General features: G+C 36.8%; 2 protein-coding genes across 3 annotated transcripts; both read right to left on the bottom strand.

Moving 5' to 3' along the window:
• Nucleotides 1-2,584: 2,584 nt before the first annotated feature.
• On the bottom strand, nt 2,585-7,805 carry LOC106131539 (uncharacterized). The gene is made up of 6 exons (XM_013330655.2): nt 7,667-7,805; nt 6,915-7,038; nt 5,351-5,560; nt 4,060-4,086; nt 3,565-3,810; nt 2,585-2,844 (listed from the first exon to the last, which is right to left on the bottom strand). Exons 3-6 carry the CDS (start codon nt 5,402-5,404, stop codon nt 2,698-2,700), a joined length of 474 nt encoding a protein of 157 aa, XP_013186109.1. The 5' UTR covers nt 5,405-5,560; nt 6,915-7,038; nt 7,667-7,805; the 3' UTR covers nt 2,585-2,697.
• Nucleotides 7,806-13,170: 5,365 nt separating this feature from the next.
• On the bottom strand, nt 13,171-22,701 carry LOC106131477 (adenosine 3'-phospho 5'-phosphosulfate transporter 1). 2 transcript variants are annotated; one of them, XM_060949971.1, is made up of 9 exons: nt 22,516-22,701; nt 21,466-21,576; nt 21,034-21,137; nt 19,031-19,224; nt 17,792-18,016; nt 17,056-17,203; nt 16,227-16,438; nt 15,646-15,771; nt 13,171-14,945 (listed from the first exon to the last, which is right to left on the bottom strand). In XM_060949971.1, exons 1-9 carry the CDS (start codon nt 22,536-22,538, stop codon nt 14,799-14,801), a joined length of 1,290 nt encoding a protein of 429 aa, XP_060805954.1. In that variant the 5' UTR covers nt 22,539-22,701; the 3' UTR covers nt 13,171-14,798. The 2 variants fall into 2 exon arrangements, with proteins under 2 accessions (XP_060805954.1, XP_060805955.1); XM_060949972.1 differs by lacking the exon at nt 21,466-21,576 and having other exon boundaries at nt 22,512-22,701.
• Nucleotides 22,702-23,826: the final 1,125 nt, after the last annotated feature.

The following is a 23,826-nucleotide window of genomic DNA, read 5'->3' as shown; positions in this document are numbered from 1 at the left end:
GAGGAGAATGCCCAATAAGTATAGGCTTATTGGTTAACTTTAAGGAAATAATGACGAGGCCGAAAGACCCAATTCGGGTATACGTATACTAAAATGTATGTTATTTATTGGTTCCTGGTTTATCGATCCTCACAATCGAGTTTGCGCACAAATTTGGTATTTTAATCGATTTATGATGGAGATATGACTGCTGTTACAGCTTATAAGTAATCTGAATACAATATAAGATGTTTTAGTTTAAGGTATTATACTTTTTGGGAAGGCATTTTGATTATTTGTATACTCCCTGATTGGGATGTGGTAGGCGCGATGTCGTCGGATTATGAGATATGCATGAGTCATAAATGTGTACAAATATTTGTATTTACTTTCAGAATAAGTTGCGTAAATGTGTGTGAAACCATTTTCAATTGTATACGATACAAGTGTAGACTAAAAATATCTTTCTCCTGATATTGATCAAGTTTCCTGCTGTAAAGAATATTTAAGTTATAGAAGTAAGATGCTGCTTAGTTCGAAGCGTAGGGTATTCCCAATAGTATGAATTTGTCAAGAGACTGGCAGCAGAACTTCGTCAAAAGATTCTGGCAAAACAGCTCTGTGGCGCGGTAGACACGTTGGAATATTCACGAACTTTGATAAATCTTATAAGGACTTTTTATAAGAACCTGAATGGAAACAGAGAGAGAGAGAATGAGAGTAAAAGACGATGCCTTGGAAAAGTTCATGAAAAGCCCCACAAACTATTGGGCCCTGGAGTTTGGTCACGGACAAATAAGTATTTATAAGTCTTCTTCTGGTCGATTATGGGTTGTTTCATGCGCGGTATTATCTCAAGTCTTCCTTGATTAACCACTGTAAAAGGAAGACTTGAGAAACCGCGCAGTTTCTTGAAGAATTACTTAATAAGTAAAGAATTTCGTATCTTTCAGACCTACGTCACGTACTCGTATTGTCATTTTATTTTTTACTGTGCCATGATTAATTTTTTGATACAAATCGGATTTTCAGGCGAATATTTAGTTTTCACGCAAATTTCAGTTACTTCAATGGTATCCTGAATCTGGAAGTACCTATATTATATTATATTCATCAATAAAATTATTAATTTCATTAATTTTATAAGATATTTTGTGTATTCATTATTTTGTATTTATGTCTAAAGCACCAATGGCACAAATTAAAAGCTCTCGGGCCGTTGAGCATATTTAATTTTAAAAAATCTTACGATTAGCGAAGTTGTTGCAAATCCAGCTTCCAACTCCACACATTAAGACACAATTGCACTTCAAAATACAAATTAGATAATAATGATAGCTTTCAGTTCACTTAATCACAACAAATTAAAACTATTCAACCTAATTACTAACTATTCTAAGCATAATTAGTTCAAAACAATCACTAGAACGCATTAAAAATTATCCAATTTGGCGCGCAAACAAAAAAAAGATGGCGACGCAAAAACGTCAAGTGTAAACGCAAAGACGCGCGCTCATACTGCCAGCTTGCGGGTAAACCTAGTGTAGTGTTGTTGTGGGTCACCGCCCACAGATTCAATGAGATCATAAAGCTGGTTCGAATTATAATTTACACTTTACGCAGTGCAACTATCTTGTGCGACCACCTTTGAGTGTCACTTTATGTTAAACAGAAATAGTTTACAGCGCTTAAATATGGAGTTTGTAACACTTGTTTTTATGTTATCTTGCTTATCAAAAAGGTCTTTCAGATTCGAATAAAATTTATAAAAGTATAAAACCTATGCCTAGGCACTCACTAAGCCTGTGAGCAAAATTTCTCATATAACTAATTTTTATATTCTTAAGTAGTTCGACAATAATGCGATTTGTAAGTTTAAAAATTTGCACATAGGTTGAATAAACTGCATTACTACCTACACTTACCGTCGGATAAACAAAAAAAATTGATGGATCACTCTTCTATTTATGTGATTCAGATAAAAAACAGTGGCAGGAGTGAACTGTTATTATAATTCGTCATACCACTCTAGTGTCATTATCCGATGATATCATGCTTGATATTCCTGGATGAAGTATTGAGAATAAAATATACTTACTTACATACGTACTTACTACGCCCTTTTCCCGGAGGGGTAGGCAGAGACTACATCTCTCCCCTTTCCATGACCTCTGCATACTAATATTGACTATCATTCTGTATTGAAACCAGTATTGCCGACCCTAATAACTTAAAAGTTATACTGTAAATAAGCCTTCAAAAAACAATAGAAAACTGTTAAAGTCTCCTTTGAATATTGTACCAATGTATTTTTAAAGACGTAACGTCTTTAAAAACTTACTTTTCTTGGACAGTGATTACTTAGTTAATTAATTTGATATGAGCTGCTTTTCGAAGTACAAAAGTTAGTACCAGGTACTCATTGTGCTTAGATTAAAAAATATTTTTGACCTGGATGGGCACGACGCGAGCCCGAATGAAATGTTAGGTACGTAGACCATTTACTAAAGTACCTACCTATAATGTGCTTTCTTTTACAAACGAAACTGAGGAAATTAATTAAATTTTCATAAGTAAAACAGCAGGTTATAAAGTACATGTCATTATTATTTACGAAGTATGAAATCAAGCTGTAACATAACGGAGATAAAGAAGATTTAAGTGTAACAAAAATTTAACAATTCAGAAGGGAAAATTCTCAATTAAAAGTTTCAGGAGTTACTGAGAATTATTTTCCAAGTCTGCAGCGCCCTCTGGCGGCATGTAATCGAAAAGTACGGCTTTCTTGTCGTACCCGCAACGGAATAAATTCCAGGCAATGTCCTCTGGGGTGTCGCCAGTCTGCTCGGCACAGTTCTCTAATATCTGAAAGTAAAGGGAATCTCTGCTTATGTAAGTATATATAACTTTGATTTCGTAATGTTTCATATGGTGATCTTATGATCGACACAATTTTCCGTAAAACATATTTTAATTTATAATCTGCGTTGACCGAGAAACAGCTCGCAAATACTTTATTTTCTTTTCTACTATACCAGCGTGAATTGAAAAAAAATTTCATTAAAAACGGTCACTATCTAAATCTCAGTTACTTCTAACGTCATTCAGCTAAATATGACCTTTTGGAGTCTTTTCCAGGCTGTTGGCTCAAATTGCCGTGTGGTTGAAGCCGACACTAAAAGAAAAAAGAAACTTTCCCATTGGTGTCGTATAATGCGACTGAGGGATAGGCTTATAAACTAGGGATTCATTTAAGCGATGGGCTAGCAATCTGTCACTACTACAATCTCAATTCCATCATAAATCCAAACAGCTTAACGTGGCCTCTTCAAGACTGCTGGCCCTGTCTACCCCGCAAGGGATATAGACGTGACTATATGTATGTATGTCTGTTGGCTCAACTTGTAAGGCATAAACACTTATTATATGTTAGTAAAATGGGTGTCTGTAAATGATAAATAATTTTAACCGACTCCAAAAAAGGAGGAGGATTCTCAATTCGACTTCGTATATTTATGCAGCGTTAATTGTGCGACATTTAAAAAAAACATTTTAAATGTCGCACAAAACATAAGACAACCTTACCTTGGTTGCATTCTTGCCATCATTTCTCGTCGACATCTTGCCCAAAACCGCTGCCTTCTGCAGCTTCCCGTCCTTGCTGATGACCTTGCACTTCAATAGGACGCAGTACACGTGTTTCTTCAAGGCGGGGTCATCAGCCAGTTCGCCATTCAGCATGGCTTCGATCACCCTCGGGTCGGCCTGCGATTGAGGCAGGCAAGCCTCGGAGTGCGCTCGGAACATCGCCTTCTCTTCTTTGCCTAGAGCCTGATAATAATAATGTTGTGAGCATTTTCTTTTTTTTTAATGCTGAATGTGGGAATTATCCAAGTAACCTACTTTTTCGTCTGGAAATTACAATATGGATATCAAAATTTTTGTTAAACGCTACCGAAGGAAAAGCAATCCACGTCATATAATTCAATTATTGTAAAGAATAAAACTAGATACTTTTAGGGTGAGATACTGAGGAACAGAGAGGAAAAATTTAATAATATTGACGGAATTGGTACTTACAATGCAATTCTTACATCCTGGCGTTGCCTGAAAAATAAAAAATAAAAGTTTTTAGACACTTATAAAACAGTTTTTTTTTTGGTGATTTGTAACTAGTTCCTTATAGTCAAAGTTCCAACTTAAAATGTTTAAATGGTAGTAAACCTTAAATTTTTCATACATGCTGATTTGCTAATGATATATAAACGTAACTATTCGTCTAGAAACACATTCTAATGACCAACAATTTTTAGATATACTTACCTATTTGCCTAGAGGTAGTTAATAGAACATCAATCATTTAACAAGTGGTTTGAATTTTATCTTTGCATAAAGTTCTTATCGTTAAACTGATTTTCTAATCTATTTTTCTTGCTTTAATACTGAGTACCTTCTTTCTTACCGGGGAAGAACGGATCAATGCTAACATAAAACAGGACAGGGAACCGGGAATGACTCGATAATTGTTTCCGTGAATATAAAAATAATATATTTTTCTCAAATCGATTTCGAGCTATAGTTATTTAATTCATAGCTATAATCTACCCAAATAATTGCAAATTAAAACAAAAGCCTTAAGGCAGTATAACTAGCTGTTATGATGGCCGCAACAATAGCGGTCATAGAAAAAGAAACGGCCATTTTGCACTTTTTAAAAGTAATATTTAACTTTGAAGCCTATATGCGAGGCGACTGAATAGAGAATTGGGTATGCTTTAATGAAAGTTGGTAAAGAAAATTCTTTAAAACAAAAAAAATAAAGGTCTATTGTCTAAATGACCTTACGATAAAACAATACCTTTCTACAATTATACCTAATCTTTGATCAATCATCAATGATCTCATAACAGATGAGAAGACAATACCACTTAAAAATTGACTGGAACGGAACAGGTGTCATCTATTGTTAATTGTTCCGGAGGTATCATTGTTTTTCAGGGATCAAAAAATGGTATTATTAACATTATAAAGCCAAATTTTCTCCATTGCTCAACTTTATCTACCAAGTTACTGTTGACTGCTATGTTAAAACTATTATACAGATCTAACCGTATTATAGTAAGACGTAGGCAATAAGACTAAGCAGCCGGGCAGTAAACCGCGATCTTGGTTTTGGTAGTCAACAAAGCGACTCCAGTCTCATCACCACAACCTTTACACGGTAACTTAGACCTTATTAAGTTATGGTAACAATTATATTTTCCTGAACATAGAAGTTGCCTGACAGTTGCCAGAATATGCAGGTTTCCCCTTACTCAACTAGTATCAGTTAAAAATCAAACAGGATCTTTGAAGTAGTTCAATATCTAACCGTATAGACATAGGAGATCAGGCCGAGCAGCCAGGCAGCAATCCAGGGCTTCATGAGCGGGTGTTGTGGCAAGCGCAGCGACACTGGATACAGCAGCTGAACAACGCACAGCCAAGACACCGTTTGCACTTGCACTCACGCGCGCAACGACGCACGCCATGATTTATTCGGGCGCGCATGCGTAGTAGCCTTTACGGCCGTACCATTGGACTGAAAGGGTGAATGTGTTATCGAGATTTTGTGAAGAGGAACTTTTTGTCAGTACGAATATTGGACCCTTGGCGAAATCCCTTCAAGACCTCGGAGTTAGCTAAAGTACGGCTTATAGGCTTTAGGCTTTTTAACTTGGGATTCTTCTTCTAGGCGATGTATAGCAACCTGTCACTATTTGAATCTCAATCGCCAAACAGCTGAAAGTTTTTTCGAGACTGTTTACATGTGTGTATGTACCTAAATAATTGATAATCATTAGGTACTTTGATAACGGTCTAGAGAATTCCGATTTTCATCATCACCTTCTTCCTGGCGTGAGACTCACTCTTCTGAGGTGGAGCCCAAAGTGAATGAAATCCCTATAAACTTCTGATTCCCAGGCAAATACGTACATAGGTACCTATAGTCTATTCGCTTAGAAAATGTCGCCTTTCAAAGGCGCTGGTCAAAAGCAACATTATTTAAGTGAATAAGTTGACTTGTTTCATAATGATGGATGAACTGGCGGAGTTTAGCCTTTGGGTAAGGTACCTACAGCTAAATCTACTTATATTATATGATGAAAGAAACGAACGAAACTCATTTTCAAGTTTATGAAAAGATCGGATTTCCTATTGATTACAACAAAATGAAAAATCAAACTTTCAATTACTTAGTAGGGGCACGAAATAATTGTGGGATGTAAGACAATACTCCAATTTGTTTTGTAAACACACGGCCGACGCGAAACGTCAACATTACACACTCACCGACCGAATATTCAGGCATTGTCTTCAGTAAGTACTTGTTTTAATATTGTTTACTTTGTAGTTTTTAAGTCTTTAAATTTATTAAATTAGTCTTTAAATTTATAAAAGTAGTCGTGCTGGTCTGTACGTGGCACGATTTAATCATGACTAACATGTTTAGATGGAACTACTTTATTCTAAACAATTGCTTACTCTCGTGTGAATTTCCATAAAAATATTAAGCTTATGTTACTCCTAAGGTTTAATCTGTCTCTATTCCTAATATCATCACAATCGCTTAAAAAAACAAATCATGTCTTTTTATAATGTCATTATTAAAATACTGTTCTTCCATTGATCGCCCATCGCCTATAGATATCCATATCAGAATCGTGATCATATGAAGACTCCGGGTTTCTCCCCTGCAATATAATTCAACCTAGTTGATCCATTCTGATGTCTAACACCAAGAGGATGATATAAATTATCAAAATATGTTCTTAATGTAGATAAAGTGAAGAGGTATGCAAGTAAAAGAGGCCTCGCTGTCTCCCCTCCGGGAAACAGGCATGATTTTATAAATTAATTGTGTTATGATGGGAGAGAAAATTTCATGGCCTTACCTATGGATACGAGTAAGATAAAGCTGGCTATGTATTTATTACTACTTATTTGAAATCAAAAAATGCTTGAAACCTTGTCCTCAGTTAGCAAATACTCGATTTCTTATGCATTCTCTTGTATATTCTGAAAATAAAATATATTCGTTGCAATCGTTAATTTCTCCTAAGATGAGTCAGATTAGCAGAAATCCTTTTTTTAATCGCGTGTATTGCCAACATGCCAACAACATGGATGCCAGCTTTTTATACGGCGAGGGAAAACACCGTAAGAAAACCTGCAAATGTGTGCTGTAACCATTATCTGTAGCGGGAGCGATGATTCAGGCTCAACCACCTGGGGAACGCGGCTCCCTCAACACCGACACAGATCAACATAAGTATAAAATCTAGCCTAGCGGAAGATCATCCTTTAGTGGCGGTCGAGCCCAAAGGTTGCGGAGTTCAGTAAAAGTAGCTTCGTGTAAAAACAGGTTTTAACACCGTAACAACCGGAACTAACGCCAAGAGAAGAACTAGAGTGAAAGCCTAAACAATGAGGTTCGGGTCCCGGCCAAGGCATGATGAGAAACGAACTTTTTCGGATTGGCCTGGGTCTAAGATGTTCATTTATATTATAATTATTATTGTAACATATAGTTTCGTTGAGTTAGTACCTATCTCGTATAATACTCGAACTAACTTTAAGGCTGACTCAATGTGTGTCCCGTTTAAATTTATGTACCTACATACCTATATATTTTGTACCGACTTACGGAAGACAATCATCAATGCGATGCATGCAGACGCTGGAGGGGGGCGGGCCGCTGTAACTGGTCTTGCTGCACACCTTCTGAATCACGCACGGGGCCAGCCCGACGGCGATGATCACCGTCATCACCAGTTGCAGCAGCATGCTAGTGGAAAAAGTTGATTTTCTAAAGGCGAAATGCTGTCAACGTGGCCTTTCCAAGGTCTTAAGAGAACGTTGCCCCTGTCTACCACGTAAGGGATAAAGACGTGATTAAGAAAGTAATTTATATAAGAAATGCTGTCAACAGCCAGTCGTCGCTCAGTTTCTTTATTGCTCAATAAAATTAATCTGGTATCAATCATAACATTTTATTTCACTAGGTATTATCAAAGTTCTAACTACCAATTTTGCATACATTTAATCACACGACGAGCTTGAATGAAAACAGTATTGAATGTTGACGAAGCGAAAGAAGTAAGCAGGAATCGTGGCAAGTGTATGTAATAGTCATTACCCCTCAGGGTAAGGGGTGTGATTTTATGTATATCATCATAAAAAAATCATAACTTTCAACAGCGAGCGAAATGGCAGGCGTAAAGCAGGTACATACCTACTTATAGTGATATGACAATCATCATACACTTACGTGTGACTATTTCTCAAACATTAGTGCCTCATATTGTTTGAACTCGTAATAGCTGTTGATGCTGATCGGGTTTGCGAACCACAACATCATACAAACATTAATTCACAACACGAAACTGAATAATGACTTGTACTTACAAAAAAAAAACACTAATATTTCTCAACTCTGACAATGATTCTTTCTGATAGAAAAGTGACAATCAGTTTTGAGATCAGTCTACCTACTGCAAAAAGGATTTTATCCCTAGGCTTAAACAAAAATGTATGTCTTTTCAATAAAGCTTAGACTGAAAAATCATTTAGCATGTTTTTGTGAAAGAGGAATTACTAAGATACAATAAGGCTGGAAGGCCATGTCCAGCTGTATGGTTTTATGATAAAATTGAGATTCAAATTATTAGCCCATCGCCTTAAAGAAGAATCCCAAGTTTTAATCCCAATTGGCATTTCCCTTGATTGGCTCGTGCCTCGTTGCAAGAATTGCACCCTGAACGATAGGTAGCCTGCACCTAACGTCTACCTGCTGTAGACAATAGGAGCAAATAGTGAAAAAACTATATAATTAAATTATACTCTTCCTTTTTTTGTTTGTTAAATACGTATACAAGAAAAATCGGTTTTCTAAAAATTAAACATTAGGGGTATAAATAAAACCAATAATCTGTATTTAACAACGCGAATATATTTTCTCAAACTATACAACTATTCTAGGACACACAACCTATATTTATATACATTGGGTAAAAAACCCAGAGACAAATAAAACGATATGTCAATATCAGTTTGCAATGATAAAATGCATTAAATGAAAAATGTTTGACTAAGTACTTTGTATGACCTTTTTTTCAATAAAAATTGATACCATTCTCAAAGCCTTATAACAAATTATTTAATACTACATTTTTATGAATTTATTAAATTGAAAAAGAAAATCACAATCATACATAAAAACAAAACATACAACATAAAACACATTCAACATTAAATATATTTTTAAGTAGGTTAAATAAATTTGAGACTTTTTAATTATAGCCAATAGAATATCAGTAATAATTTTATGATAATTTGATATCTTTACTTCACTTTAACCATAACACATTTACCATCATTTATGGTCAAACTTTTTGGTCGAATTATTTCGTAGTCGTCACTTTAAATTCCTACTATTACCTAAATTACGGGAATCAGATCAGTAGGTGTGCATGGGCATGGGCATGCTTCGTTGGTTCCACCTGGACGGTTTGGCGAATGCCAAATTCCTATATTCGATTGGCAAGAGCAAGTGTGCCAACCTTCAAAATCTATGCAACTTAAACTGCGTACTCACTGAACCAACGATGGTTATCACCAGAGATCGGAATAGGTAGATTGATTTTATGTACTTGTATCATGAATTACCATAGAAAGCATAACATGGATAAGCCTCTTTTCCGGGATTCCATTTCAGTACTTACACTTACAGTAAACTACATTGTCCGCGGGTAACATAGGACTACAATTTACGTGAACGAATTTGGAGGAAAACAGCTACCACTAATATATTCTTCATCCCACTTGTAAAAATTCCGGAAATAATCTTAATAAATTACAAATCCCGCAATCCCGGACGGAGGCATGTCCATATTAATATATACGTTTCAGTTCATTGACCCTAATTCAATCTACCTATTCCGATCTCTGGTTATCACGTTCAACCCCAGTTGTTGTTAGCCATTGTTAACCCCTATTGTTAGCCGGTGTGAACGCAGCTTTAGCACTGAACTGAGCCAGGCATAAAACATACAGTGCGCAGAACGACTGCCTTACGATGGTGAAAGGCTCTGTCATGTGTGCAATTAACAAGAAATCACAGTAATATCTTGGTCTTTCAATTCTAGGTGAAATACATCAACGTTATTAGGTACTAAATGGCCAATAAGCTAATGTATACAATTTATACGCCATTCGCTGTATGGATTATACAAGCGATACTGTCGAATCATCTGATGATATCACCCAGGCGAAAAAAGTTTATTATGCCAAAAAAGGTACAATACTTAAAATGCAGTACAATTACCTAGTCATTTTACAAAGCAAAACGTCAAGATAATAATAACTTCTCAGATCTCTTAAATATAAAAGCTATTTTCGAGTAAACATTTTTTTAAATCATCTGCATAACCTAATAAAACTTAAATACCTAACATTTATTAATCATGAAATAATTTATTCATAAAACTAGCTTTCCCCCGCGACTCCGTCCGCGTGGATGTCGGTCTTCGCGTAGATGGTTTATTTCTCCATTTTATTTTCAGTCCGGTCAATTTAGACCAAAAAATAGAAATGAAGCTACATTAATTCCCAGCAAGCTGAAAATGAGTATAATTGTTTAAAACACAATCAAAAGCATTATTTCAAAATTCCCCATGATTCCGGTTTAAGGAAAAAAATTACCCAAGGTCAAAGGTAAGAAAATGCGATTTTCACGATTTTCTTCAAAACGGTAAGTTTTATAGGAAAATTACCTCAGACATAGATTGTAGATCATAAAGATATCTATAAAAAGGAATCAATATTTTTTTTCAATAATGCTACCGTTTCTGAGATATTACGATGCAAAAAGTTGCAAGCGTCATAATATGCATAAGCACGTCTCGTATATACTCTATGTAGCAGTAATATAAGTAAAAATATTGTTCTGTCGGTAATTTTAACTTGAATTCAAAATATAAAATATACATAAGTATAATGAAACCCAGTCCCTTCATTTATACTGTAGTGAAACCTTGAGACAACATCTGTCTCTCTGTTTAATTGTGTACGTGGCTAGGGTCGTATAGCTGCTTTATCTCAGAATGCTCAACACATGAAATACCGTTAGTCTTTAATAATAGTTGTCCTTGCGGGGATACCGTTGTCGGCTATGGACACCACGGCCTCTCATGCCCTAGGAGTGCCGGCCGTTTAGGGCGCCATGCCGCCCTAAATGATATAATCCTCCTAGAACCAAACGGTCTGGCTCGGGATGATGCCAAGAGACCGGATGGTATGACTTTGGTACCCTGGAGATTGGGGCGGCCTTTGGTGTGGGATGCTACTTGTGTCGCCACACTTGCGCCGTCTCATCTTCAGGTTACTAAATCTAAGGCCGTTTTGCTTCAAATGAGGCAAAAAACCTCAAAAGGCGCAAATATGTAGTTATCGGGATCAAAGTTTACATCAGATGGCAAGTGTGATAGTGATATTGAAAGGAGAGTGAACGCGGGGAACATGGTGAATGGAGCTTTGCATGCCTTTATGAGCAGTCAGAAACTATCCAAAAAGGCTCGACTGGCTGTGCACAGGGGCGTGTTGGTCCCGACATTAATGTATGGGAGTGAAAGTTGGGTATGGCAAAAGAAGCACGAAAGCAGAATAAATGCAGTGGAAATGAGAGCGTTAAGGAGTATGTTGGGTGTGAAATTGAGTGACCGGATAAGGAACAGTGTGATAAGGGAATGTTGTGATGTGAAAGAAGATGTAGTTACAGGAATAGAAAAGGGTATGTTGAGATGGTTCGGTCATGTGGAGAGGATGAATGAAAACAGGTTGACTAAGCAGATATACATGGAGAGTGTGGAGGGAAAGGTCGGGGTGGGAAGACTTAGACGAACATATCTTGATCAAATTAAGGACGTCCTGGTAAAGGGTCAGGTCAAAAATACCTGAAACCGCCGAGCTTGCATGAAGAGAGTTATGAATGTAGATGAAGCAAAGGAAGTATGCAGGGATCGTGGCAAGTGGAAAGAGGTAGTCTCTGCCTACCCCTCCGGGAAAGAGGCGTGATTTTATGTATGTATGTATGTAGTTATCGGTAATATCTATACTTTTGAACCTTTTGGGGTAGAAACTCTGGGACCGGGGGGCCTATCTGCCCATCAGCTTTTCCGACATTTGTCGAAAAAGCTAATTGAGGTATATCTTGACCGGAGGGCTGGAAATTATCTGGCTCAGAGAATCAGCATTGCCATTCGAATTGGCAATGCTGCCAGCCTTCTGGGCACATTCCCGCATGTTGATGCTATGCAAGGACTGTACAATTTATAAATTAAATTTTAGTTTGTAGTCATCTTTTTTCTTTCTTTTTATAAGTAGCTTTAGTTTTAATTTGATTATTGCATTGAATTTGATAATTGTAACCTCTATTATTGTCCTAAGATGATTTTCTTCACTTAGGGTTATTCTATTTTTTTTTTTAATAATAAATACGAAAGTTAGTCTTGAGTGCCACTGCGTAGTGAAAACACGTGTTTATTCTAACCTATTTCAGACTTTTTCAAGTTTAATAATAAAAATGTAAAAAAAAACGCGCTAATAGTACACTACCTCAGAGGTGGCAAGGAAACGGATGCATATTATGACGCTTGCAACTTTTTGCATCGTTATATCACAGAAACGGTAGCTTTGTTGAAAAAAATTATTGATACCTTTTTTATAGATAACTTTATGATCTTCAATTTATGTCTGAGGTAATTTTCCGATTTGAAAAACTTACCGTTTTAAAGAAAATTGCGATACACCCATTTTTTACCTTTGACCGTGAGTAAATTTTTTTCCTTAAACCGGAATCATGGGGAATTTTGAAATAATGCTTTTGATTGTGTTTTAAATAATTATACTCATTTTCAGCTTGATGGGAATTAATGTAGCTATGTAGTATTTTTTTCATAGTAATTAGTAGCGGCCCGCTTGTGCAGCAAACGGTTCAAGCCAAAGCCGACTTTAGGCGCTACAGGTTACGGCGCTAAATCCACTGCGGGTAACGCAACGTGTGTTCGCGGTTCTACAGAACAACGTCTATAGATAAACTGAAAAATTAAGATTTTTTTTTCTTCGTATTATTTCGGGATAAAAAGTATCCTATTTTACGCCCAGGATAATAAGGTATAATTATACCAAGTTTCATCAAAATCGAACCGTTAGTTTTCACGTGATGCCTGAACATACAGACAGACAGACAAAAATTTTTTTAATCACATTTTTGTGTTTGGTATCGATCCAGTAACACCCCCTGCTATTTATTTTTTCAATATTTTCAATGTACAGAATTGACCTTTCTACAGATTTATTATATGTATAGATAAATATTTGACATTCGAGTAACGGCTCACTCTACTTTAAAAACTTTGTGCACGATTATTGTCCGAAAAAATACGAATAAATAATTAACAAATTAAAACTTTTTTCTAATATAGCATTTAAGGAAATAATTATTTATTTATGTCCATTTATTATGAGATAAATCACATAAAAATACTGAGTTAACCCCAAAAGTTTGTGACTATATATATATGCGAATAATAACTAAACGCGAAACAATATTTTTTAATATTTTTTTTAATAAATACATATAAGAATAACATTGGAATGTGTACATATTCCTTTTATTTATATCCAATGTGGACCACATAGAAAAGTCTAGTATATAGTGCAGTCGTATCAAAGATGGTATACTTTTCGATATGGTCCACTGTACCTCTAAATTGAAAATAAAAATGCGATGTTTTTACGTCAAACGTGAATCTACGGCATGAACACACAAACATTGTAGGTAAAACAAATACTAAAGATTGTAGATAAAACAAATTATTTTACACATTTGTTTTTATTATTTTTAATATTTATTAATTTCATTTGTCCATTGTCTGTCAATGTTACAATACTTGCAAGTCTTTAAAATTATAGGAACGTGTACTATGAAAAAGTATAGTGTGGACTTTGACATATTAATGCAGACTAATAATGTTTGTGTGTTAGTTTGTAATATCTTTATTGTACACGCCAATTTACATTTAGATTTTCAATTTTACACCTTTATCTTTAATATCTTTTTTGGTTCCCCTGTGATATTTTTAGTGTAGAACAAATAATGGTTGTTACATAAATTGGATAAACTGCCTGTACATATATACATACATAATATCACGCCTCTTTCCCGGAAGGGTAGGCAGAGACTACATCTTTCCACTTGCCACGATCTCTGCATACTTCCTTCGCTTCATCCACACTCATAACTCTCTTCATGCACGCTCGGCGGTACATATGTAAAAAAATTCAGAGCACTGCCCATTATGTTACGTCACTGCGTTACAAAACCTTGTCATTTTCAGTTACTTTTTCAATATTACTTATACACCAACCTACCTAACTTCAGTTGTACATTGGCCGGTTTAGGTTTACGCGTACGCTGCCTTTAGTAGACGCCTAGGAAAATGGCAGGCGAAAACTAATATTTCAGAACATAACTGGGTAGGATTTTTATTTTCTCGGTGTAATGCAAGCCAATTTATTCGAAAAACTTACGTCGATTATGTCAATAATTAAAACTTATTTCAAAATTAATCTTTTTTTTTGTCAGAAAAAATGGCAACAACTAGAAATTACAGCCATTTTGCATATACATATGTAATACACATCTCTGCGTTGCACACATTTATATACAGTTCGAACTTTGTTTTTCATTATTTATTCATCAACCTACCTAACTTCAGCTATACATTGGCCGGTTTTCGTTTGCGCGTGCGCTGCCTGCAGTAGACGCCTAGGAAAATGGCGGCGAACACTAATATAATGCCGTTTATTCCACTTGGAGATACTACGTGGCCGTAGACTAGACACGACAGGAGGATCGCGACCGCCTGGAAAAAAAAAAGTTTTCATTAAAAGAAAAAACTGATGATTTTAATAATTTTTAGGGTATTTTTTTTACATTGTTATACTTGTGGCGGCAACTCCAAACGTCACAGCAAGAATTCGCGCTCAGCCAATAAAAGCGAAGAGTTTGTAGTGATATCTCAAACGTCACACGCCATCAGCCAATCCCAGCGAAGAATCTCAATCGCGATATTCAAGATTTTACGGATTGGAGCATAAATACAACCTCCGAGTCAATATCATCGAAGCCGATTTTTCCAAATTCAGGCATAACACCTAGCCTGGTGGAAGATCTTCCCTTTTGGGTGGCCAAGCCCATATTACCGCTCCCGCTATAGAACCAGAACCCAGAACGTGAAAATTCAAAACATCATGATTGTAGTCAGTTCCGGGCTCCTGTCTTCGTAAGAACCGGCACTAACGCTAGGAGGATGATACCATCATGAGATATTTTACAAACCTATATCATAATTAGCACGTAGAACGATAGAAAACGATACAATGGATTTCACCAAACCAAATAAATGGCTTGATCTAAACAATCTCTTGGGTAGACCCTAACTCACTCTGTAACCATTCAAACAATATGACCTTAACTGGGTTACGTTCCCCTGTATTGGTTGTGGAGGTCAGACAGGATTGGTACTCTGGGAACAGGACATGACATCTTCCATAAACACACACCTGTCTGAGAGTCATGATGACTGAGAACACCACGGCCCCGAACTTGGAGATGGTGCGGTAGATGACCAGCTGGCCCAGGGTGGAACTGATGGACAGCATCAGGCAGTCTGACAGAAACATAGGGTGCTGTAAATGAAAAAAAAATAGGTTATTGTTTGTCGTTTAAGGACTGGCGTTAAGATTTTTTAAGATGCCTAAAGACATGGATTTAGTCACCGTGTGGTTCCCGACACTTCGTATAGGATCACTTCATATCTTTTCCATGGTTGTCGTTAATGGCGACTAAGGGATAATAGGCTCTTAAGCTTGGGATTCTTCTTGTAGGCGATAGGTTAACAACCTGTCACTATTTGAATCTCAATAGCTGAACGTGGCATTTGGCGATTACAACGCCGTCTTGATTGACCGCTGAATGCCCGCACCTGTACGCTGATTGGCCGTAACTTAACGCTGATTGGCCATAACTTAACGCTGATTGGCCGTAACTTAACGCTGATTGGCCGTAACTTAACGCTGATTGGCCGTAACTTAACGCTGATTGGCCGTAACTCAACGCTGATTGGTCAAACCGTTTCACTCACCTGCAACAACCTCAGCGATTGGGCTGTGTTCGTGTTCTGCAACAGCGCTGAGAACGTAAGGGCGCACGAGAAGAGATTCACTCCGACCAACATTTGTAGCGGCGAGCAGCCGTACTGGCCGAACAAAGCGCTTTGCCACGACGAGGTGAAGCTGTCACTCGCCACGTATAACATGAGTAAGGTCAGGCCAGACATCGTCGTTACTGTTGATACTGAAAAATAATTAAAATAAGTCAGATTTTCAGTGCCATAAGCCATTGTAAGTGGCTTGCCAAGCAAAGCGTTAGGGACTAGGGGACAGAGTAGATATCGAAATGAAATTATATACATACATACATGCATACATAGTCACGTCTATATCCCTTGCGGAGTAGACAGAGCAACTTCAAAAGACTGATATATATTATGATTATATAAATTTTTAGAAAAATTCCTACGTCTGATTATGTAGCGCCCGTTTTTTTCTTTTAAAGTTTATCTCTCTCTGTGTAATTCCGGTTGCACCCTCCACAGACGTGTTTCGGGACCCAGGGTCCGCCTTCCGTCTTTTCTCTCTCCACTGGCTCCGGATTTCGGCGTCCTCGGATTCAGTCCATTGGCTCGCATATCATCTTTTGCAACGTCCAGCTATGATCTTTTCGGCCTGTCTCTTCTACCTGAGCCCGACGGTTCGTTCGTTACAAATTTATCATTTTTGATGTATGTACCTACCTATATGATCAATTAATCAATTCTTAAAAAAGGTTTTCTGAGGAAGGTTTATATCTATGAATGATACCCGTGCGAAGCCGAGGCGAGTCGTTAATAAAAAAATAAACGACAATCATACCTTTATCGTCATGGCTGCCATATATAAACAGCACCATCCCGAACGATATTAACACCGCGATCACATATTCGTACAGTTCGTATTTCTTGCGGGATATCAGCTTCCCCATCAACATGACTGGTATCACCTTACACGACTTTGATAGCACCTAAAACGAATTAAAAATACACTGTTATAGACATACATACATATAATTACGTGTATTCCTTGCGGGATAGACAGAGCCAACAGTCTTGAAAATACTGATGAGCCACTTTCAGCTGTTTGGATTAATGATAGAATTGAGATTCAAATAGTGACAGGTTGCTAGCCGATCGCTTAAAAGAAGAATCCCAGGTTTATTCCTTCCCGTTTTACGATATCCACGGGAAAGAGATGCGAGTGGTCCTGCTCTTTTTATTCTATTGGTTCTGGGAACCACACGGCACTTTTATAGAAAAGAACAAAATTACACTTTAATGATTTCCATTATTTTAATTACATTTAATAAAGATGAATTGAAGGCCCTAAACTCGTAATCAATAACTGGAGGCATCAGGCTTATCAGATAATAACCCCACATTAAGTTCTCTGTAAGACCCAATGGTTGACTGGTAGATAATGCTTCTAGCATTAAGTCCGCCAATTGTGCTATACATTTGTATTTTGTGCAATGAAGTTTAAATAAATAAATAAAAAAAATAATACTATTGTCATATTGGTAGGTACAAAAAAGAAAACATGTACTAAATCTCACCTGAGTAGGAAAACTGACGTATTTCAACGCTTCATACTGACACCATGCGCTGATGATATTCGTTAGAGAACAATAAGAGTACTTGTAGAGTGGCGCCGACACCAGCGGCTGGCCGGAGCATATCAGACGACTCAAAGCCACTAGAAACGCGGAGAGGCGATTCACAAACACTAGGAATTGTGAGTCGTTGAAGCGAATAACGACTCCGTTGGGCATTATGTAGTCCTGTAAAAGAAATATTTGTATAGTGCCGTGTGGTTCCAGGCACCAATGAAAAAGAAGGATAGGACCACTCCATCTCGTTCCCGTGGTTGTCGTAATAGGCGACTGAGGGATAGGCTTATAAACTTGGGATTCTTCTTTTAGGCGATGGGCTAGAAACCTGTCACTATTTGAATCTCAATTCCGTCATAAAGCCAAACAGCTGAACGTGGCCAGTCTTTTCAAGACTGTTGGCTCTGTCTTCCCCGCAAGGGATATAGACGTGATTATATGTATGTATGTATAAAAGAAATATTGTTTTATTTTAGCGTGAAGTCAGCTGGATATGAACCATTGGCGGACATGGTCGGGTTAAAATCGTGATGTTGATTGTTCTTTTTTTATGTTAACAATTGACTATGGGCTATCGCTCTGGGATCATCTTAGATCATGGTTAAAGTCATTTGGCTGAATGTGCATGTTTCCTCACGTTGAGTGTCGGTTAGCACTCAAACTAATGTACTACTGTTCGAACACACGCTTACAATACTATATTTAGAGAGTGCCCGCGGCTACGCCTGCGTAAATCGAAGAAATCCGTTAACTCCCGTTCCCGTGGGAATTTCGGCAAATCCTGTGCTCCTCTAAACACACTAAGTAACCTTCATACAAAATTTCAACTTTCTAGGCTCAGTAATTTCGGCTGTGCGTTGTCTGTGAGTCACTCAGTAACAAAAGAGTTTTATATCATATATTGATTGAAATAAACATAAATACATACATACATATGGTCACGTCTATATCCCTTGCGGTGTAGACAGAGCCAACAGCCTTGAATAGACTAAATGGCCACGTTCAGCTATTTGGCCCAATAATAGAATTGAGTTTCAAATAGTGACAGGTTGCTAGCCCATCGCCTAGAAAAGAATCCCAAGTTCGCAAGCCCAGTCGCCTTTTACGGCATCCATGGGAAAGAGATGGAGTGGTCCTATTCTTTTTTGTATTGGTGCCGGGAACCACACGACAATTGAAATTAACCTGTGTCATAATCTTCTCTTGCAACAGTCCCCACACCAGATAAGCGCCCATCAGGCCGGTGAAACAAAACGCTAGCTCCAACCCTTCTCTGGACGGAGGCTCATCTCTCGGAGACTTGACAGTGTCGGGTATCTTCTCCCCGGGGTCTCCGAAACACGCGAACAGAGAACGGTATAAACAGCTGGTATTTGTTCCTGTGAAAAGCAAAGAAGAAAAACATACATACATATAAACACGTAGACAGAGCCAACAGTTTTGACAGAGCCAACAGTTTTGACAGAGCCAATATTGGATTCAAATAGTGACAGGTTGCTAGCCCATCGCCTACAATAAGAATCCCAAGTTTATAAGCCTATTTCTTAATCGTCTTTTACGACATCCATTGGAAAGATATGGAGTGGTTCTATTCTAAAGTGCTGAAAACCACACGGCAGAAGAGGAACATTGGTAACTATTTGCATATATAGAAAACATGACATTGAATGGACTATTTGACAGATATATCAATGCACAGTCTAAACTGTTGGGTCTAGAGATTTAAAATTTGCCATCTAGGTTGAATATGAAGATGTTTTGTTTTTCACGAGCGGAGCCGCAGCATAGGTACTCTAATTACACAGGGTTCTCGTCCTGGATAGTGATAAAAAAAATATATAAAAAAAAAATCACTTTGTGAACGGATTAACGGGGTTAAAAGACAATAAAGCTATTACGATTATTTAAAAAACACATAGCTACTTGTTATTTAATATACATTGTAAGATTTATTAGTAACCATAGTCAAATTACTAAAGCATGTAATATGCCTTGAATAAAATCAATTCGAAGGAGAAACCTTTCATATTTATTGTGGTAACATTGACATTTTCATGTGGGTATAAAGATTACCACGATCACGATATGGGACTATTTAGGCCTTCATAGTATTCTTTTGTTGTGAAAACGTAACTTTTGTTTCTTGTTTTATAATATTTTAAACCCCTGATGTATGAACAAGGGGTGTTATATATTTCTTTTGATGTGTCATACATACATAAACACGACGCCTTTTTCCCGGGAGGGGAAGCCAGTTTTGGGTACTCTTGACCCGACCTTATTCTGGACGTCCTTAATTTGATCAAAGCACGTTTGTCTAGGCCTACCAACTCCTACCTTTTTATCCACTTAAGTGTATCAGCTAGCCTTATTTTAGTTTTAACAAAAACACCATTTCATAAGACTTTTCAATCAACTTTGGAATTATTTGTTACATTTTAGCCCTTAAGAAACTAACTTTATAATACTATATATACTTTGATATCTAGATCTACCAGCTACGGTCTACGGCCTTTGTGGCGCAGCGGTAGTGCGCTTGTCTGTGTCACAGGAGGTTCTGGGTTCGAATCCCGGCCAGGGCATGATGAAAAACGTACTTTCTCTGATTGGCTTGGGTCTTGGCTGTTTATCTATATAAGTATTTATTATAAAATATAGTATCGTTGAGTTAGTGTCTCGTAACACAAGTTTCGAACTTACTTCGAGGCTAACTCAATCTGTGTAGTTTGTCCCATATATATTTATTATTTAAATATGGGTTATGCCTCTACATGCAATACATGCTGTGCCGCCCGGGCACAACATAAACCCCGAACCCTCCCCTTTGGTCTCTTCTTCAGCGCTCACCAAGTAACCTGCTATCCAGAGGTGGCTACTTGCTGGATCTCTTGTCTAAGCAAGCAGTCCAACCGTTATTCAATGAATTATTAAAATATCTCTAATCATATCTGTAACATTTTACCTAAAGTTTAAATGTCTAAACAATTTTATTTATCTTATTTGGTACATCAACAATCATTTAAACAAAACAAGTACATATAAATATGTAGCACAAATTTAAAACTCATTCACTCATATAAACACGTCTATATCCCTTGCCGGGTACACAGAGCTAGCAGTCTTAAAAGACTGACAGTCTATGTTCAGCTGTTAGGCATAAACACCCTTAATAACCATCTTAAACTCACCTATCTTATGAAAATAATTAGTTTTCTCCAAGTATTTGTAAAGCATCACGCCAGGAAGAAGGATGGTCGCATAACCAGCCAAATTGAGAAATAGTACAACCACCCTGAAATTAATATAATAATTTAAAATTGTATTCTTTGGAGGAAGCGGGGTAGACAGACCCAACAGACTTAAAAACACTAAAAGGCCATATTGAGCTGTACGGCTTTATGATGGAATTGAGATACATAGTAGTAACAGGTTTCTAGCCCACCACCTACAAGAAGAATTCTAAGTTTATTAACCTTTCCCTTAGTCGCCTTTTACAGTATCAATGGAAAATATATATTCATTTTTTAAATAAGTTTGAAATTGCAGATGCAGACCATTTTCTTTACACCAATTCACTCATAGATCTACCAAGAAGAGTAATAAAAATTAATAACACCAACCATGAGTAATCATCTTCAACGAGTTTGCCGGACTTCTCGTAAGCCACCAGGAGGCTTTTGTAAATCCTCCCAAACACCAGTATTAGCAGCAAGCATGATATACTTACCAACCTGAAAAAATATATACAATACTTATATAATAATTAACAAAGTGTGTTTGTATGACTGTCTTTCAATACGAAACCACTGGAACAATCTACATGAAATTTTGCATAGGATACACAACGACAAAGGTGTAAGTGGAATCTAGTATATTTATACAAACATATACATCATCACACCCCTTTCCCAGAGGGTAGGCAGAGACTACACTCACTCACATTATCTGCATACTTCATCCTCTGTCAACAATCTTTTTTATGTAACTCATGACCTTTTTAATTATAAAATTAAAATGCATATCTGTCACTAATTGGTACCATGCATATCTGATAAAGTCTATACAGTTGAGCTACTATATAAAATTGTTTATATGCATATAAGTTGTATGTATATTATGTGCCGTGTGGTTCCCGGCACTAATACAAAAAAGAATAGGATCACTCCATCTCTTTCCCACGACTTAGGGATAAGCTTACAAACTTGGGATACTTTTTTAGGCGATGGGTTAGCAACCTGTCACTATTTGAATCTCAATTCTATCATTAAGCTTAATAGCTGAACTTGGCCATTCGGTCTTTTCAAGACTGAACATATAAAGACTTAACATTACATTTTTATATGAAGCAATAAACCCTATAGATAATCTGAATGGTTAAACGAAGATTCTTCTGCTCAACATACCAGAATTTAAATTTTAGGTAGATAGTGGCAACTGAAAATTATAGTTGTCATACAATCTAGTTTTCACAGGAGTATAATAATTTGATAAGGGTAGAGTCTTATATGAGGACAGTTAACACGTTAAAGTTAACGTTATAATAATTCAGTTAGGAATCATAACGAAGTTTGTCAGAAGGCATACAGGAGAGTAGTCTACCAAAATATAAGTACTTTCTGCAACTCACATGACTTAAAATTCATCATGAAAGCGGAAAATAATACACATACCCAACTATAATTTTTCCTTTCATTTTGCCACACGGTACACATTTAAATTTATGTTTAAAGTATTGCACTATAACCCCTTAATTAAGGATTACCACCTAACTAGTTAATTTGTATTGTGTACATTTTTTTAAACAATTAAATTTAATGAAAATTGTAAAACATTCACATCCGCCGACTGACATTATTTTACTGAGCAGTTGACACATGTCAATCATGTCATCGTTATGTCTGTCATCGGGTTTACGTACAATGTCCTTGGTGCTTTCATCTGACAATCTAACATCAGGCACTGGTATGCTGAATAGTGACAATGACACAGGCCTTTGGCTTTTTTACATTACTTGAAGCCTCTGAAGAATTATTTCAGAGACTTGTACGTTCTCGTTCTTTCAGTATTATTTCTGGGTAAACAACACGATTGGGTTCCCGCCAATAAGGCCAAACCACAGATACTATGCAAGTGGTTTCATATGAACTTGACTAAAAACATGTACAGAAGCCTCTTACAGAAAGTGAATCACACGAAGTAAATCGAAGGTAGCTAAAATAAAAAGCCGAACAAGTTTCCTTAATTTATTAAAAAAAACGGTAGGTACCTACTCTAAAACAAAACCGGTAATCTGATTCAGTCAAAGGCAAGTATTGATATTTTATTTCAGTAACACTTTATTTGTAAGTAGGTACATACCTACTTAAATTGTAAAACCTAAATGTTTTAGACTAAATTTAATAAGAAATCTGCAATTGCTTTAATAGAGTTTATAATATTTTGTTTTATTGTGTTTTGAGGTAAAAATTTTAATTTCACAGCATACCTATACCTAAATACAAAGAGTAATTTTTACTTTTGTTACAAGAAGAAGACCTCATTTCTGAGTGAGATTTTTACACACTCTGTCAACGACACGTAAAAATGTCATATATTTTAGCAGTCTAATCTAAAGTAATTTTGATTAAAAGTATTTATTTTGATACCTATTTTAACTTTTAATGAATTAGTTCGAATTCACAATACCTCGTAGAATTGTTAAGACTTATTATACGTCCATATGGATACCTTAAAAGATGACCATGTGGTTTGAGGCTGGAATGTTTCTGCTGGAATTCATTGCAGCTTTGTGTGCAGTCGCCCTATGTGGGCCCTGCTTGCTTGCGTGTGCTCGACGCCTTATATTAGGCGATGAATTATTACAGAGAAATGGTATGTTAGTTCACCTGATGCCGTCCCGGTACTTTAATAGAACAGGACCATGCCATCTTTTTCCGAGGTTGTCGTAAAAGGCGATTAAGGTAATAAGGCACATTCGTCTT

The sequence above is a fragment of the Amyelois transitella genome, chromosome 20 (assembly GCF_032362555.1).
Source record: "Amyelois transitella isolate CPQ chromosome 20, ilAmyTran1.1, whole genome shotgun sequence".
NCBI classification, from domain to species: domain Eukaryota; kingdom Metazoa; phylum Arthropoda; class Insecta; order Lepidoptera; family Pyralidae; genus Amyelois; species Amyelois transitella.
Note: the sequence above shows the minus strand (reverse complement) of the source record. Positions and strands in the feature narration are given on the sequence as shown.

Bases quoted from the DNA above. Each gene is read 5' to 3' on its own strand.
- LOC106131539 (XM_013330655.2), bottom strand. From the start codon at position 5,404: ATGAAGCCCTGGATTGCTGCCTGGCTGCTCGGCCTGATCTCCTATGTC. The intron at 4,087-5,350 runs GTTAGATATTGA...TTTATTTTTCAG, and splicing joins TGATCTCCTATGTCTATACG to GCAACGCCAGGATGTAAGAA. The intron at 2,845-3,564 runs GTAAGGTTGTCT...CTTTACTTTCAG, and splicing joins ATGGCAAGAATGCAACCAAG to ATATTAGAGAACTGTGCCGA.
- LOC106131477 (XM_060949971.1), bottom strand. From the start codon at position 22,538: ATGAAAGGAAAAATTATAGTTGG. The intron at 21,577-22,515 runs GTATGTGTATTA...ATATTTTTTCAG, and splicing joins AAAGGAAAAATTATAGTTGG to GTTGGTAAGTATATCATGCT. The intron at 14,946-15,645 runs GTGTGTGTTTAT...TTTTTTTTCCAG, and splicing joins TCATCATGACTCTCAGACAG to GCGGTCGCGATCCTCCTGTC.